The sequence below is a fragment of the Diuraphis noxia genome, unplaced genomic scaffold, assembly GCF_037042655.1.
Source record: "Diuraphis noxia isolate RWA-SAM2 unplaced genomic scaffold, SU_Dnox_SAM2 contig0001, whole genome shotgun sequence".
Lineage (NCBI taxonomy): Eukaryota > Metazoa > Arthropoda > Insecta > Hemiptera > Aphididae > Diuraphis > Diuraphis noxia.
Window position 1 is genome coordinate 105,402,860 of NW_028301711.1, and position 19,641 is coordinate 105,422,500.

At 31.9% G+C, this 19,641-nt stretch overlaps 1 protein-coding gene across 1 annotated transcript; it reads left to right on the forward strand.

The window, feature by feature from the left end:
* The first annotated feature begins 11,329 nt into the window (after positions 1-11,329).
* LOC149063092 (uncharacterized) lies at positions 11,330-12,320 on the forward strand. Its single transcript, XM_089215509.1, has 3 exons — positions 11,330-11,416; positions 11,496-11,791; positions 11,948-12,320. The coding sequence occupies exons 1-3, from the start codon at positions 11,330-11,332 to the stop codon at positions 12,318-12,320; spliced, it is 756 nt and encodes a 251-aa protein (XP_089071635.1).
* The last annotated feature ends 7,321 nt before the right edge of the window (positions 12,321-19,641 follow it).

Below are 19,641 nucleotides of genomic sequence, written 5' to 3' on the forward strand. Positions count from 1 at the left end.
AAACTGTTTTGTCCACTTAAAAGTCATTTTTTGTCGTATCATTTTTTTGGTTTTATTTGTAAATGTTGATTGAGGAGGTTCAACCGATTGAACATATGCAGAAGATACCGAATTTGGATCCACATAGGTCATTTGAGCTAATCTAGCTGATTTTCTTTGAACAATCGATAAGTCAGAATCGGAATGTAAACTGACTGATTGCAAATTATTTGGAGAAGAGAGATCTAATATATTTTCGATAATACTTAAATTAATTGGATTATCAATTATATCACTTTCAATATTAGGCAAATCTAAAATAGGATTAGAAATAGAAGCTTCAGCCAATGTATCATTGTAACTTGTACTTGGTAAGTTTATGTAATTATTGATGTCTGTACCTAATTCATCAAACATGGGCATATCATCAATATCGTTTAAATAATTTTCTAGTTCCGAAGAACCACTCGGAGGACTTGACGAGAGTGTACTACAATCAGAATCGTTTATAACAGTCAGTTCGAGGGCATTTGATTTCTTATTTAAAGATAATTCTGTCTCATCTTCAGTTTCAGAATCTTCTGAATCTGATGGAGGAAGAACAGATTTCAAAAGCCGCAAACTTCGAGATGAAATAATTTTTTTATTTCTATACATAGCTACCTAATAAAAATTAAATATTTATTTTATTATTTATTTATTCGCATGGCTAGTATAATGATAAGTAGAAATACAGTGACTATTTGTGTGTGTACTACGACACAATTTGTGCAATATGAAAAATAAAATTGTGCACCACCTTTATAGTACTATGTAACATTCTGTAACCATAAGCTCAAATTTAAATATGTGCACTACGGAAAATAAAAAAAAAATAAAAAATAGCCACTGTAGAAATGTTAATACATATAATTATAACAATCTGTAGATAAATAAATGGAATTAGTGAAACAGAAATAAAAAAATAAAAATAATAATAATATTATTATTTAATATTTTAATACTTTATTTCAGAATCTAAGGTTCTGTATCTTTTTGAATACAACAATAAACATGAGACAACTGAACATTGTATCTTATAAGATACAATGTTATACATGAGGCCGCTGAGCAATGTATCTTATAAGATACAATGTTATACATGAGGTAGCTGAGCAATATATCTTATTGGATACATAAAATATTAACCATAAAAAAACAATATTCGAGAGTTAAAACCAAACATTGTATTATATTAAAATGATAATGAGGATAACCTGAATAAATATTACTAACTTTCAGCTCGTTGTCGCGTATATTCGATGACTTATAGTACTCCAAAGTCACAGGAAATCACAAAAACGTGTACACACTAATCCACGTGTGAGACAAATGATAACAGCGTAATCAATTTTAACTATAATCAAACTATAGGTTAACCTAACCTAAGTATAATCTCTTTGGAATATTTAGAAAAAATTACAAAAGTTTCATGGAATAAATAATTATTATTTTTTAAATCAAAATTAACTGATTTACGTGTATCTTTTAGGATACGGCGTCAAGTTAAGGGTTAATTTTGGTAAACGTTACAATTTCAGTTATTAGCTGATTTTCACCTAGATGATTACGACTTAACAAATACATACATAAATCACGTGAAAATAGTCCTTCAACTATTTGTTGTTTGGATTCATAAAATGACAGACTGAGTTCTCGACACATTCGAGCTTTGTCGTGAAAGTATTCAATTGTTGACTCACCTTTCTTTTGATGACGTTCAATTAATAGTTTCATGCGATCAACAACAGACATTTGAGTGTGGACAAAAGTAGAAATAAATTCTTGCTCAAAACTAGACCAGTTGACGAGCGAACGACCAATATACCAATTACGAGCTGGTCCATTCAATTTCGTTCTGACAATTTCCAACTTGAAGGAGTCTTGCCTATTATGCAAGTCAGCAGTAGAATTAATACTTTATATCCACTGAGGAGACGCTTAACTATAGGATTCATTTCCCGTAAAAAACGGACAATGTATTCTGAAAATCTGGCATAATATAATATCCGTTTGATCCAATACTTTGCACAGAAGGCGGAGTTGGCGATGCACGTTGATCAATAAGTTGACTTAATTGAGACATAAGCAGACGATTTTGTTCAAGCACAGCCATAATAATACTGTTATCTGATGTTGATATTGCCGAAACCGCAGCAGCTGCTGGAGATTGCATTTGCGGTGATGATAATGACGGCAAATTACTGTTATCAGTGTTTGGTAACCGATGATCTGGTTGATGTACAATCATCGTTGCTGGTAGTAGCACTGTCATGGCGACCAACTGCTAATGGCTCAACGGACTCTGAACAATTTTGCGATGTCACCGAAATCGCGTTTTCAGAACCAGAAGACATTTTTCGTACCTTTTTTTCTCGGTTTTGGACAGCAACAGCACACAATTGAGGTTTCTTCTTTCCAGCAATCCCACTTCTGAGGTTGTAGGGGCCCATAAATATAATAGTGTCAGGGTTAAATATTAAAATATAATATTAAGCAATTCAGTGAATAAGAATATATTTAATTAATTTAAATGAACAAAACAATATTTAATGAACATTTAAATAAAACAATAAAGAATCATTATATGACAATTGATATTTGATAAAAATAATAAATTTAACAATAAAAATGAGACTTAACGCAAACGGAGCGGCGGACACAATGTTGTCGCGTCGGTTCTGCACATAAAACTAAAACTAGGATAAAAAAAATAAAAGTCATGATAGATTAAGAATAATAGTAATAATAATGATAATGATAAATGCAAGGGAGTGCGTTATCATTTAACACCACACTAATAAATATTACTACAAATAATTACGATAATAATAATTTTTGTTACGGAAATCAACACCATTTACAATGACAGTATAGTACAATATTTAAGAAGTTAAAAAAAATTAACTTTTTAACTTAACTTCAACTTAGCTAGTTAATGCCTACCTTTGGGAGTACTTTGGTATAGTGTCATATATATAAAATAATTTACATGAAATATAATTTACTTTTACTTCAGATGGAAACATTGCAATTATTTGGTTCCCAATATGGTCAGCTAAACTAACTGGCATTTGTTTTTTTGTAGTTATTATATAACCAATAATAGTCTCCACTAATAATGATCTTATATTGTCATTGAACTTATTGTTTGTTATATAATAATCAATAATCATTTTTCCAGTTGTAGATGAGGTTAATATATCACTCAGATTTATATTATTTTCAACAACAGTTTCTTCTTGAACGAAGGGTTTTGTATTTTTGGGTAGTATTGCGTCTAACGTAATACTTGATGATGCATTCTGCAGAGGATTTTGCCAATTTTCTAAATAGTGACTAAATTTTATTTTGATTCCAAATGGAAATTTATTGAGAAGTTCATTTACATGAACAGATTTCATAACTGCTAGAACTTGAATATCAATTAATTCATCTAAAACATTTTTAATTTAAACTAAAAATATAACTAAGTACTTAGTACCTATGTATTGCAATTGTATGACTTAAAGATACACTAACCCAGTAACGTTTGATACAGAAATTCTAATCTCCAACTTTTTAGCAAATTATATAATGGTTGCAAATCTTCAATTGGATAATCATAACCTTACCATAATGGCATTTGTAGTGTGAGTGATTCCAAATTAAAATTCTATTTAATAAATAAAATGCCTAGTATTGATCATATTCACAAACAAGTATATACATTTATAAATTAAATTAATTATTATTTATTAATTCAACTTGCATGAATATCATTAAAACAATCTTGCAACTGCAAAGCGTCATTAGTTGAAAGGGTATCTGCGATATTGTTTTCAGTGTCCATTATAATGGTTTACAGCCAAATTCTAAAAGCTGTTCTTAAAAGTTATAAAGAAAAAAATAGCAGTATTTACATAATTAAAAAGATTACATTACACAATAAGCATAATATATTAAAAAAATTCTTTTAAGTGACTCATTAACTTCCTAGTAGAAGAAGGAGTTATATTAATAGGTGGACTACTAAATTTATCGATTCTATAAATTTCAAAATCCTTTATAACTATTCTTTCATTATTGACTTAAAATGCTTCAGTGTTATTGAAAGTTTTCTAATTTAATCTGTTTAACTATTATATGAATTTTAATAAGGAGATTGTTAAAAACTATTATTTCCAATATTTCTAATAAATTAATTTCTTTTATGAAACTTGTTAAGTAATATTCCTTTTTATAAATTGTTCCCATAAATTCTATTTGTTTGTAACAAACAAAATTTACAGATGTAAGAGAAAATGTGTCGCATATTTTATCTAAATGTAAGCTGTGTACTGTATATTTTTCTTTTAAAATAAGTTCTTGTAATATACATATAACTGTAATACTGTATATCCTGAGAAATCCAGCGTTCCCTAAATTGGTGAACACATGGTATTTAAATTTTAAAATAATGTAAAATAATTACCTAATAAAAAATCTCTCCCATCGTTTGTAGAACGCCAGTCACCTTCAATCGTTAAATCGCATAATTTCGACGGTAAAGGGGGAATCATTTTCATTTTTTTTCTGTAACCGGAACTTTTTATGCTAGTAAATACTGGAATAGCATCTACAATTTCAGAGTTTGTAGCACCTTGTATTCCTGAAGTAATTACAGATCTCCTTATTTCTTTAAATGCTTTAGGTACTGGTTTTGTTGGATTATTCGAAATTTCTTCCTTCATTAATTATATTTAAAAAAAAACAACATTTTATTATAATGTAGCTTGGAACTTGATGCGCTATATATCACATATGCATGCACTTATGCACTTATAATTTATAAAATATGCATCTTTTTTTTATTTTTTCTTATTTTTTTTTTTTTTTTTTAATTAATACAAATATTTTGTTTATTATTTTTTTTTATTTTATCTTTTAATTTTGACATGTATACATTGTACAAGAAGAATTATACATAGTATTTAAATGTTGTTGTTTAATCATTTATTTCTACACCGTAAAAATATCCTATCGAGGTAAAAAATATACTTTTCGATGTAAAAATGTCTCTTCTATGCAATGATAATATCATGCGTATCATTACTTCAGCGCCAGCACAACAAAGTCTATTTGAAAATATATAAGAATGTGACAGCCCGCGGTCACTTGGCGTATAGTTAATACGGTAGCGTGGCAGCCGGCGACCACATTTTTAGTGTTAACACCAGCAGCCAGATGACCGCTGGCGGGCACATGGCGGTCAACGTGTTAATAGCAATGACCTGAAAGACTTTCCAAAAAAAAATGATCATATGAACTGGTTTAAATATCAAATATAATCTAAAATAAATTAGAATGTATATATTCAAATAGACTTCTCATATAATAATGTAATAAGAATTTACATGAAAAGACTACAAACATGTTCTTACATGGACAAAAGAGAATTGCATTTTTATAAACTGGTATTAAGTAATATAATGTACAATCTCAACATAGGATTATGAGAGGTACCTCATATTAAACGTTGAAAGAGAGGGTTAAACTCTAGTATAAAACACCGAATTTTTAAACTTAAAATCATCAGTTCAGCAGCAGCAGTTCAAACAGACCAAGAAGCTATCAGAACAGCAACCATCCTCGACTCTTCAGCAAAACAGTTGCCGACCGTCAAAAACGCAAAACATCTTCATCAACAGTGAATAGCAGCCAGACTCAGAAAACAACCATCAGTCAGACTTAGAAAAGAATACTTCAATACTAACTATAAGTACCTATTTTATTATTTTATTAAAACTTTAAATCTTCACTACTATTTAAAAAAAAAAACTAGAAACAGAATAATAATATTTTAAACACATCATAATTTTATAATAATTAAGTTTTTCATGATAATATTATCTATGTTTATATGATAACATATTAACATCATATTTATAAGATAACAGTTCAGTTCACATCACAGATATATAAAAATACTACTTCTATAGTACATATCTTATAATATAATACGTGAATCCCTATATATATCGCTCTAAGCAACCCATGGAAGAATTACGTTTTTCTTCCATGGGTTTCTTAAGACCGGCCAATCGCGTTACTTCCTCGCGGCGGCGGCCGAGCTATCACGATTTTTCGGTTATCGTATCACTCATCAGTCACAGATATCGTGTTTTAGATTTTTCGAAACGTTTTACGCTTATTTTTTTTCGACTTTTTACTCGATTTTTCTGCTTTTACGTCGCCTTTTTTTTACGTTTAATTTAAGCGCGTTTCTTTTAAAATCGAAAACGCGGCCGACTTTCGTTTTTATCGTTTTTTTTTCGATCTTTTTCGTCTTTAAGACCGCCGACTGCTCTTTTTTCGCGTAGTATACTTATTTTCGAACCCGTAGACGTGCGGTACCTACCTATTGTACTGATAATAATAAATATTATACTGTTTTTGTTTGATTCAATAAATATTGTTTTAAATACGTTTAATTCTGTCTTTTGCCTGTTCGAGATCCTTATTTTAAGCTCATGTCCACGGTGTTTGAGTGTTCCTACTTTTTATAAATTATTACAAAAACGGTTACTCGGTTAGTAGCCAAATATTTAACACAGCACATAAAAGGTGCGACTACATGTGATATAATAATATGTAATATTTATTTACACTTTTGTTCGTCGACGACTCAAAGAACGTAATCATATGATGCTACGGATAAGGTGTTTAATATTAATTGCTGTCGATAGGTGTAATGAGTAGTCTACGACGGTGGTTAATTATTTAATCGAGCACACAAATTGTACAACAACGTAATGTACTGTAGGTACACTACGGTTAATCGACAACGGTAGTATCGGTGTATATGTAAACTCTTTAGGGTTTTTATGTTTAAATTGATTAAATAACTACTCGGTTATACCATGAAAAGAATATTTTGGTGGTAATGTTAATAATTTAGTTCATTGACGGTGTTATAAAAGTGCATTATTAAATATCATTACTTATAGGCAATGTAGTTTTTATTCATTTGTGGTAATTAAATAGTTACTAAATTACACCAGTAGTAGAATATTTTTTGGTAATAATATGGACAGTTTTATTTATTAACGGCTGTATGAATGTCATTCATGGGACGGATAAAACATTAAATATTATTGTTGATAAATAATTTAGGTTCTATGAGTAGTCTATACATTTGTGATAATCAAATACCTACCCAAATTTACCAGAAAAAGCATATTTTGGTAATTATATTAACGCTTTGGTTCATCGCCGGCTCTATTATTGTCAGTGTGTTATTAAATATTACTGTTTATAGGTAAGTTAGCTACTGTGAAAAGCCTATTGTTTTTAAATATTTGATAGATTTAAATAACACTTTAGTTCATTGACGGTGTTAGTTATGAAAGTCTATATGTACTGAAATGGATACGGTATTAAATTATGCTATTGTTGGGCAAGGTAGATTCTATAAGTAGGTAATCTATATTGGTTAGGTTAGTTATTTAACCAAGCCCACAAATGTACACCAATGTAATATAATAGTATAGTCACAAAACAGTTCGTTGACAACATTAAATGTTATTTGTATTAAATAGTATAATACACAGGTACATGCATATAATGTTAAACTTCCTTAATTTGACAAATTGTGTAGAAATCATTAGAATTAGAATAAATTAATAAGCAAATTTAGTTAAACGGACTTCAATAGTTTGATTTTAATAAAATTACTCAAACATAGACTATCAAAATAAATTATTAAATATGTGATAGATCTAAATAACACTTTAGTTCATTGACGGTGTTAGTTATGAAAGTCTATATGTACTGAAATGCATACAGTATTAAATTATGCTAATGATGGGCAAGGTAGATTCTATAAGTAGGTAATCTATATTGGTTAGGTTAATTATTTAACCAAGCCTACAAATGTACATCAATGTAATATAATAGTATAGTCACAAAACAGTTTGTTGACAAAATGAAATGTTATTTTTATTAAATAGTATACATACATGCATATTATGTTAAACTCCCTTATTTTGATAAATTGTGTAGAAATCATTAGAATTAGAATAAATTAATAAGCAAATTTAGTTAAACGGACTTCAATAGTTTGATTTTAATAAAATTATTCAAACATAGACTATCAAAATAAATAAAAAATAATATATTGATATTACACTACATTTAGAAGTAACGACTAATTGTAAATTATTTAACATTTACCTAGAACTTAATTATTTAGCCGTGTATATGTATTTTTAAAATATACACAATGATTTTGTATATATTACAATATGTTTTGATTTTATTTTATACCTAACAAAAAAGAAATTGCTGTGTATTCACATGACTTCTTGATTAATTTTGTTAGTTACAATATGCAATAAAATAATGGTAGGTTAACTAAATGTTATGACTAAACAGTGAATAGAAACATAACTTAGTACAATATGAACAGAATCATAGATGGATATACTATACCGAAATAGTATAAACACATCGATTAAAAACAAACATACCTACTATATTATAAGGTTAACTGACACATAATTCACACGTTTAAACGTTTTTAGTATTAATCGCCGCTAAATTAAAACGGTTTAAATGCTAAAGTTTTTCCACAATCCAGTATCTCGGTAGGATGTCCCAGTAGGTCAGGCGTTAGGCATTAGATGTTAGGGTATAGGGTTCGATCCCGGCGGCGTAGAATAATAAATTTGACAGATTTTTCTCCGACCGCTTAAGGAAAGAAGGAGTTCTAATGATAACATTTAATAATAATTTGATTTAATTTGTTTGATCTTTTTTTGTATTTTTTTTAATTTACCGATGTCCTAATGTTTTTTTCGTTTTTTTTTTTTTTTTCATAATTTTCCAATGTTCTAATGATCATAATTTGTCACTCGAATTACTGTTGCATATTATACCTACAATAAATACTTGAATACTAGGTAGTCCGTGTTTTTAGTCTGTTATATTTAATAACTACGCGTGATCTATTTATTGATATCAATGATATCGATAAAAGTGTTTTTGAAAATACTGTGGTCTCTGGATATCGCTTAGCACCGTTAATCACTTCGCATCTTATATCTACGCGTACATCGTATTATTTATTAATTAATTAATAATAATAAAATTGTTAGTTGTAGGACTAGCTAAGTTATTGCGGTGGCTCATTTAAATAACATAGCCACCTGAGATCTTTTGCATTTTTTTCGAATTTTATTTAATTATTTTTTGTTATATTATTACTTAGTTCTTTTTTTAGTGAAGGTTGCTCCACCATCACTGAAAACCAATTAGAGCTATATGCCTAAATGTATTTGGATTTGGACAACGACGATAAATGATAATTGATGGGTACCTAACCATTTACGATCCGTCTTCCATAATAAACCGTTTTCAAGAAAAAAAAAACCATTTAATTAAGCTATGTGTGTGTATACTGTAGAGTATACAAAATAGTATATAGTAGTATATAATATAAAATAAGCCATTGGTTACACTAAATAAATTCCAATTCCTTAAAACATACAATATGTTGTCTTCAGTATTATTCAATAACCTATAGGCTACACAACTACCAGCAGTAATTTGTTTGAACTTATGATGACGTATATAATTTTAATATAAGTTAGGTTCGATTATATAGGTATATAAAAAAAATTTACTATATAGGAACACCTTGAAGAAAAACACATATATAAAAGGAATATCTTTTATATTACTCATTTCATCAATGCAAATGTAACAGAAACACAATAAAATAGATCATCATTGTATTAATACTTATTACTAATTTGTGACTAAACCATAGGTACTCTGTTAATCATGAGAATTTCTACACGGCATGCACACCATTTTATTTGTGATATTCATTAATTTCTTAATTCACTTAATACTTTATTATTATTCATCGTGAATTTCTATTGCGAATTGCGTGTTATTTATAAAATTGACTGTCTATATGATCAAATGCTATTGGTTTATCAGATTAAATACGTTTATATGCGTTTTGTTATTCATATATTTTTCGTGAACAAAATAGATATATATCTACTACCAAAGTAGCGCAGTTTTATTTATTGCCGTGGAACAGAGGGTCTGCAATCCACCGCAGGTGGATTGCCTACCTGATAAGCTGCTGCACATATGTTAATCGATATTCACTTGGGGAGATTAACTTGCTAGACACCAAAACATGGATTTCAAATTGAAGATTTTTTACATACGAAAAAGCATCGGACATGCGACGAGAGGCCGTATAATTCAATGGCTGGTATATAATATATATATATGTATGTGTGTGTATGGTTTACGTTACTTCTCTGTGTATGATAAAATTTGCTTAGGGTTTATCATGGCGAATACAATCATGTGTGCTCTAAAATGTTTATAATAATATATTATGCGTGTACAGAATAGGTTTATACTACCAAAGTAGCCGAATTTCATGTATTGCCGCGGAACAGAGGGTCTGCAATCCACCGCAGGTGGATTGCCTACCTGACAAGCTGCTGCATATATGTTAATCGATATTCACTTGAGGAGATTAACTTGCTAGACACTGAAACATTGATTTCAAATTGACGATTTTTTACATACGAAAAAGCATCGGACATGCGACGGGAGGCCGTATTATTCAATGGCCGATTTGCATAGGCCATAGGTGATGTGAGAATATATCTAGACACTCAAACTCGAAATTCAAACATTCCCGCCTTCGTAACGAGTTCGCCAAGCATTATCAGAAATCCTTATCACCTCCTCAAATTTTTGTTTTTAAACAGGAACAATTTTTATATGTAAAACTACGACGACATTGTCGTCACTAGCCTCCACCGCCCACTTCAGCGAGTCTCACCTATCCCCCGAGTTTCAGGACAGCGAGTTTCCGACAGCAGCTAGTGTACGTATAAAATAATGTCTCCAACAAAATGGCCGCAAATCGTTATCTAAGAGGTGACTGTTTACAAATTTAACTGATATGGTAAGTGATAAGATACTATTTTGGGGTGTGTTTGAATATGAATAGTCAAAGTAGAATACGTTTAGTTAGAGTAGAGTTAGAGTAGAGTAGAGTTTATCAGCTGTACTCTAAACCATATTACTCCGAATAACCGAACGATATATTGTTATCAATCTTTACGTACTGATAAATGATAAGCTATATCATATCAATTTATAATATATTTAAAAATAAGAAAATCAATTTAAATTTAAATATAACCTTTGGAGTCGGAAACATTAATTATACTAAACAACTAAACTAATTAATTACTACCTGTCCTATTGTTTGTCTACCAGTTATACATAACATTCAATTAGGTATTGCAAGATGAGCCACGAGAGTACAAAACTGTTTATGATGATAGATTCAATGGGGAAAGCATTGAACAATGAGTTAAAAAGAAAATTTGTTCTTGTAAGATAAACATTTATAATTACATACATTTGTAATACAATTTTGTTAATTAGTAGTTTATTTTACAATTTGTTTATAGATTGACATTGATAGTTCAGATGATGAATTCGATTATGAATTTATTAATCGTTTACGGGGCAATAGAGTAAAACCTTTTAGAGTGCAAGGTTTTATCTCTCAGACAATACCAAATTTCACACATAAACAATTTCAACAACATTTTAGGTTGTCACCAACCTCATTTGAAAGATGTTTACAAATTTGTGCTCCCCTTCTAAAGAAAACTTGTGTAGAAGGACGCAAAGGTTCAGATGAGAGGTTACAACTATTGTCAGTTATTTGGTTATTGGCTACACCAGATAGTTTTCGTTTTGTGTAAAGAATTAAATACCTAATACAATTAGACTGTTTATCCTACTAAAAGATGTCATAGTATTATTTACTCCTGTATCTATTTATTTTTTGATATGATGACAATATCCTCCATATTTTTACGTGATTAATAAAATAAAATTTGTATTTAATTTTTAGATCAGTTTCTGACAGATTTGATGTTGGTAAAAGTTTTCTGCATGATAGTTTTGTTCGTGTAACTACTGTTTTGCATAGATTATCCCCTACAATTATTAATTGGCCCGAAATTGAACAAATGAATCAAATTCAACTTAATTTTGCTAAGATGACAAAGACCGGTTTAAATAATATAATAGGTGTTATTGATGGATCGTATATTCCAATACCTGCGCCTAAGAAATCAGCAAATTCCTATCTTACTAGAAAATGTTTTCATGCAATCACATTACAAGGTGTATGTGATGATAAATTGAGATTTATTGATGCATTTGCTGGTTATCCTGGATCTGTAGGTGATAGAAGAATATTCACTAAACTCTTTAATTTATGAACGAATCTTGAAAAACAAAAATAGGTGAATATATTAATTACATTAATCATTTACTCATTAATTAAATGTACATCATTTTACTTACATAATATATTATATAAATAATGGTATTTTAATTAGATATGTTCCAGGTCAATATTTCATTGCTGCAGATAAGGCATATCCAATACTCGAATGGTGCATTCCACCATACATTGATAGAGGTACCCTTTCTGAACAACAAAAGTTTGTTAATGTTTCATTGTCACGTGCTAGGCAGTCCATTGAAAGATGATTTGCACTGTTAAAAGGTATTTCACTTTTTTTTTATTCATTATAAATTACAAATTAAAAATAACATTATAATAAACACTTACATTTTCAATTATATAGGCCGTTTTAGACGCTTGAAGTATTTAGATATGAAAAAAATAGAACTGATTCCACAAACTATAATTGCTTGTTGTGTCCTGCATAATATTTGTTTGCAGTTTGATGATAACCAATGGATGAACAATTTGATTTCCGAACAACAACCTAATATTGGTGATGATAATATTACTGCTGAGCAATTAACTTCTTACATAGAAAATACCCAGTCCGGCTTTATGAAAAGAGATCAAATTATGGTTTCTTTAACTTAATATATTTATTTATTTATTTTTATTTGTTATTTCAACTTTGGCAATTATGGATAAAATATTACACATCAATAACAATAAACAAATTCATATTATTTATGTAGTCTGTCTTTCTTTTTTTTACTTTAGGCATGACTTTGGTATCATCATTGTCACAAATTGTAGCAATTTTTTCTACAATAAGATTTCCGGCTAATGTCACTGAACTAATAGAGGGTTCATATTGGTAAATTTTATCAAATTCAAAATGAAACGCACTTAACAATAACATTTTAAAATAATATATGTAATAACATACCTTGTGACATTAGTAAAAAAAACACGTTGTACCATGTGTTAACAAAAAAATAATAATAGTTATTTATTATAAAATTAACAAAAACTTAATAACATACCTTGTTACATTAGTAAAAAAACACGTTGTACCATGTGTTAACAAAAAAATAATAATAGTTATTTATTATAAAATTAACAAAAACTTAATAACATACCTTGTTACATTAGTAAAAAAAAAATGTTGTACCATGTGTAAATGTGTTAACAAAAAAATTATAATAGTTATTTATTATAAAATTAACAAAAACTTAATAAACGTTGAATATATTTTTAATAGTTTTATACTATTTTTTTACACTGTCTTATGTATTAGTAGGAATGGGTAGGAACATGACTAATAATTGTATACTATAGTCTGTAATAGTATGAACATTTATAACACATAACTTTAAATATATTATTTGGTGGAATTATTTTTGTAAATGGTTAGGAACTGATCCATTGTATTTGTATATGCATCTACAGCATCCTGTTGAAGTTTCAATGATTTTGTTTGCAGCTCCATTGATTCTCTATGTCTTTTTTCACGGCTTTCTTCTTTTTTTTCCATAAACAAATACATATTGTTTAATGAGTCTGGCTTTGTCTTTTTTGATGGAGGTGTGTACTCAGTCTGATTATCATCAACATTAAAATTCGTAGCCGATTCTTCTTGAATAAGATTTCCCGCTAAAGCTACTGGAGTAAATGAAGGTTCTTCTTTATAAATGCGATCAAATTCTTCTTCAAACTCAAAATAAAACGCACATTGACCAGAACTAGTTGCTTTTTTATTTCTTTGTTTTTTGAGGTATAATTTTCTTAGGTTTTTCCATTTGTTTTCACATTGGATAGCTGTCTTATTAATACTGGTATTTTTTAAATGTTTTGCAATAACTTGCCATACCTTTTCTTTCCTAACAGTTGTAGAAGAAAACATATTTTTGTTTTTTTCAAATGCATCTATGAGCACCAGAACATGATCTTTTGGCCATCGATCTGTATCTGCAGACACAAATTAGATAGGGTCTTAATAATAAATAAATAATGACATTAGTTTTATTTTATTTTAATACTAATTATGTGTTGAATGATTAAATTACTAATCAAACATACTTGGATTAGATGATGTGTTGTCTTCTGGTATTTCAGTAGTAGAACTGTCTAAAAATTACAAGACAATGTTATTGTAATTAATAAACCATACATTTAAATTTAAACATTATATCAATCGTTTTAATGTGAAGTTGGTCACTTTCCAGGTCTCAAATCTCAAGCATGCATTATAACCAATGTTAATATTATATGTTTAATAAAATAATACATTTTAACTTATAAGTAATAATCATAAATTAAAAACTAGACCACAAGAGAGGTTTAGTACCAATTAGATGTAGGTAGAGAAGAACTTCATACAATCAAAAATAAACATTCTTTTGATTGTAACTTTGCATTGTTCTACAACAAATATAGGAATTTGCTGCAATTACTAATATAAAATGCAAGAATTAACTATTTTAATAGTATGATCAATAGTGTTTGAAGTGATGTTCAAAAAAGGTGAAAAATTGTAAATGAGGAAGCTCATTCCACAATAATTAATAATTTAAATAAAGTTTAATTAAGTTTAATTATTTATGCTCTAGATTAAAACTTACCATCCTCCAACCACAAGCTATTCTTATTGGGGAGATGTTAATTGTTACTTTTAATGTAATATTGATTTGTTGTATGTTGTTATATTATTACCAAATAAATAAATAATAATAATTTACCTGTGTTTATCAAAGCCTCTGGATTTTTGTTATTATCTTCTTCAAAGTCATCAGCCATAGGCTCTACAATAATTTTCCCAATATCAATATTTTCAGTAATTTATGATTTTGATATATTATTATATAATTGGTTTTTTTATGATTATAAAATATATGCAGTGTCTTGTTAAAGGGCTGGGATAAGTTGCCTTTGATGCCAAAATATTTAAGGTTGTTTTTCTAGGAACGATTGCCTGCAGTTTTTAACGAAAATATAAGAGGACAGAATTACCTAAAAATATAATTTTTAAATTCTATTTGGTAAGTAGGTACTTATTAAATTAATAATTTGAACTAGTAGTTTTTCAGTTATTAAAATGTTTGTACTAAGGATACGTTTTTAAAAATGGTCTCACTAAAACATTACATTTGTTAACATGACACTGAATATATTATTATGATTAATCTATTATTACCTATGTGTTCATCATATTATATTTCCAATGTTGTGTCAGTCGGTTTCGACATATTGTTTTTCAGTATATGTTAAATATATTTGTTTAACTGTTCTGCATCTAATATAGAAAAATAACAATTTTGTATATTAAATCTTTGTGAATTAATCTAATCTTATGATCAATTTACTATTATTTCCCATATTACATAAAAAATACATAATCTTCAAAACACAATAATTATATTTGCATGTCATATACCTAGTACATTAAATAATACTATATTCTATAGTTACCGTTTTGTAAAAAAGTATACATTTCATCAGCTACAAAGACTTGATGCTCTTGTCCTTTGAATTCAACTGTGATGATCATGTTAAGAATGTAAGAACTAAGAATGAAAATTGTAATAGACAATAGTACTAATTATAAGTCGAATACCTATAACACAGACACAGTAGTTAAAACTTAAAAGTGTTTGCGCAGTGTCTAGGCTGTCTAGCTTAAGTCGACTTAAGTACTTGACTAACCGGAGCGGTATTTCGTATTTAGCGGGAAAATTGTTTTTGTTATCTGCATAGATAATAATCATTATCAGTGGAGTTAAAACAACCTACCTATTTTTTCGGGGTCAAAGAGTTAACCCGGAGTCCAACAACTCGGCGTTACCGAACGGTAGTGGGGAGTTAACTCTGCATTCCCGAACGACGTTGGGTAATTATTTTTTTATAGAGTTAACTAGAGTTGAGTTTTCGAACGCACCCTTGGAGGGCTATATAATATTTTAAATTTTGTTGGGACTTAAGAAAAATTTTTTTCCGAATTATATTTATCTGGAACTATTTGGTTGGAGCTAAAATTTGGAACCTTTTATTATTAGTAAAAATAATTTTATATTTTAATATTATATTTTTTTAGGTATTGCATTGGCATGTAATTACATAGAACAATATGTTAATCGCGAGCTATTTATAACTATTTAGCATCTCAAACGCATAAACAACTTGATGAATCTTAATAATAATAATAATAATAAAATACTTGTATTATGTTATTATTTTGTAATTATATACGAGCAAATATTACATATTAAGCATACTGTTTTTTATTTTATAAATATAAGTTGTGACTTACAGTAAGTACAGTTGTTATTAATATTTTTTAAGTATATACCTTCATATTTAAAGCTTTACCTATCTTCAAGAACATAGGCAAGATAATTGATAACAATTTTTCTTGCATAAACCATATATAAAAACTTAACTCCACTCAAAATCTTTATAAAATAATAATTGTTTTTAAACATTATTAAGTTTAAACATTATAATATTATAATTATAAGTACCTATAACAGTATATTTTATAACACTGTTCTTCAATTGCTTATCATCAATAACATAAAACATAAACATTCACCTCTTAGATAAGGATGGCGGCCATTTTACTGGAGAAAATAATAATATCGAAGTAAAGTTGGCTATCTAGTATTTTTATATATCTGTGGTTCACATTATTATTATTATTTTATTATAGGTACATCAGCTACTATTAACGAACATAACCTCAAATTATATACCGTCTCTATCACTGCTTAGTATTATCACGGTTTAAGATATCTTAAATCGTGGTATTATCACCGAATGTGATATTTTGTAATATTTGATATTAAGAGGCCGTCGTGGTAAAAGTGAAAAACATACAACGCTCAAGAGATGGCGTTGTATTCCGTATCGCCGCCGTCGCGGCTGGCCGTAACCACGCCCATCATCTACGCGCCGCGGCGCGTGTGTTATAATTGCGGGAGCGGTACATTATTATATCATTGGGACAGTGATAATACAACATGCACACTGTCCTTATTACCTTGTCTGCCTGATACAAGAGCCAGCGACCGACGGCAGAGGGGTCTACCTACTGGATAGGCGCCCCTTTAGGGTGATAGCGACCGGTCGCACGCCCATGGCTGCGATCGTCGTCGCGAACCCTGCCGTAGGACTCCTGACTCTTAGACAATTTGATTCCAGCCACTTTGCCGTGGCCGTGCTGAGCTATGGAGACGTTACCTTGACGTTGGTCTCCGCTTACTTTCAGCACAGTGAGCCGACCCAGACATACGTTGACGAGCTAGACGACATTCTAGGTAAAGTCAATGGTGCCGTATTGATCTGCGCGGACGTAAATGCACGGTCATCGGTGTGGCACGACACGGTCTCGGACGCCCGCGGAGACATGGTCGTGGACTTGATTGGTCGGAAGGACCTCTCAGTGCATAACAAGGCGGGGCACCCTCCGACGTTTAGGAACAGGGGGTCGGCCTGCCTGGACGTGACGCTGACGCGTAACAACGTCAGGGTGGCGGACTGGTCGGCCACTCACGACCTTACGTCGAGCGATCACGCGCTGATCAGCTTTAATATAATAACGAGGGCAGACGTGCGCGTCGAGACCCAGGATACGGCAAGGAAATATAATTGCACCAAAACGAACTGGACTGAGTTCCGGAAGTTCCTGAGGGAATGCAGAGACGCGAAATCGCGAAGTCTCGAGTCGCCAGACGTTGAAACTTGCACGGCAGCACTCGCCGAAGTGCTGGAAATGGCCTGTGAGGTCAAAATGACCAAGAGGACCCAGGCCAGACGGAGACCTCCCCCGTGGTGGAACGAAGCGCTGGATAGCGAATTGAGTGCACTCGGCCGCTGGAAGGTCAAGCTTAGGAATGCAAAAACTGCGTTTAGAAGACGGGCTATCCGTACTGTCTACATGGGACGTAAGCGCACGTTCAAGAGGCATTGCTTCAGAGCGAGAAGAAGCGCTTGGCGAAAATTCGTCACGGACGCGGGAGATAGCGACCCGTGGGGACCCGTCTTCAAATGGCTGAAAACCGGAGGGACTAAGCCTTCGGAAGACCTTCCGGCCTCGATCCGTAAGCTGGACGGATCGTACACGTTAACTCTTAAGGAGACAGGCGATGCACTCATGGATGCCTTAGTTCCAGGTGATACGGAAGTAGGCGAGAACCTGGAACAAAAAGAAACCCGGGAAAGAGCGGGGGTCGGCCTGGGAACATTTCGACCGGAACAAGTAGAGTCGGGACCGATTGACCCTTGCGATGTGGAGGAGGTCAAGGGAGCCATCTGGAGAATGGCTCCGAACAAGGCACCAGGCTTGGACGGCATAACGGCGAAAATACTGAGACAGGCGTGGCCAGTGATAGGCAAGGACATAACATGGGCCTTCAATTGTTGTCTTAGGACGAAGCGATTCCCGAAATCGTGGAAGATTGCACGTCTAGTAGTGTTCAGGAAAGCCCCGGGTAAGGACCCGGCGGAGCCGAAGTCGTACCGACCTATTAGCTTGCTGCCGGTGATCTCGAAAGCGCTTGAGCACATTATAGTAGAGAGAATCCGCAAAGATACGGATCCCCGCATGTCGAAAAGACAATTCGGGTTCACGAAAGGCCTCTCCACGATCGACGCGATCAATCACGACTCAGCTGGACCGAAAACAGGACAGAGAAATACATGCATGCCGTATTCCTGGACATATCGGGCGCGTTCGACTGCCTCTGGTGGCCCCAGCTCATACTCGATATGCAACAGGCAGGCTGCAGCAGCGGGCTCATCGAACTGACAAAGAGTTATCTCGACGGCCGTCGGGCTGGTATGAGGATCGGCGGCGTCGACATAACGAGGACCCTAACTAAGGGCACGCCGCAAGGATCGAGCTACGGCCCGGACTTGTGGCGATACGCGATGAATCCGTTGCTAACGCAGGAACTGCCTGAGGGAACAGAAATTGTCGCGTATGCAGACGACATCGCGATTCTAGTCTCCGGTAAACACCGACCGGAAGTCACTAGCAGAACAAATGCGTTACTCGAGAGAGCGTCGCAATGGGCGGAGCAGCGAAAACTCACCTTTTCCGCGGCCAAGTTTCAAACGCTATGGCTTAAAAACTCGCTCTCGAAGCCGCTGGAACTCCGACTGGGCGGAGTAAAGATAAGATCGACCGCCAAGGCGAAATACCTTGGGGTCACATTTGACCAAAAACAGGACTTCAGCCTTCACCTAGCGGAGAAGGCGGAAGCGACGAAAAGCCTGTTCAGCAGACTGCATGGAGTCGCCAAGACCCGATGGGGACTTAAGAGCAACGTGGCACTACGGATCTACAAATCGGT

Coding starts and splice junctions, on each gene's coding strand:
- LOC149063092 (XM_089215509.1), top strand. CDS start 11,330: ATGAGCCACGAGAGTACAAAACTGTTTATGATGATAGATTCAATGGGG. Junction 11,417..11,495: donor TAAAAAGAAAATTTGTTCTT/GTAAGATAAACA, acceptor ATTTGTTTATAG/ATTGACATTGATAGTTCAGA. Junction 11,792..11,947: donor CCAGATAGTTTTCGTTTTGT/GTAAAGAATTAA, acceptor TTTAATTTTTAG/ATCAGTTTCTGACAGATTTG.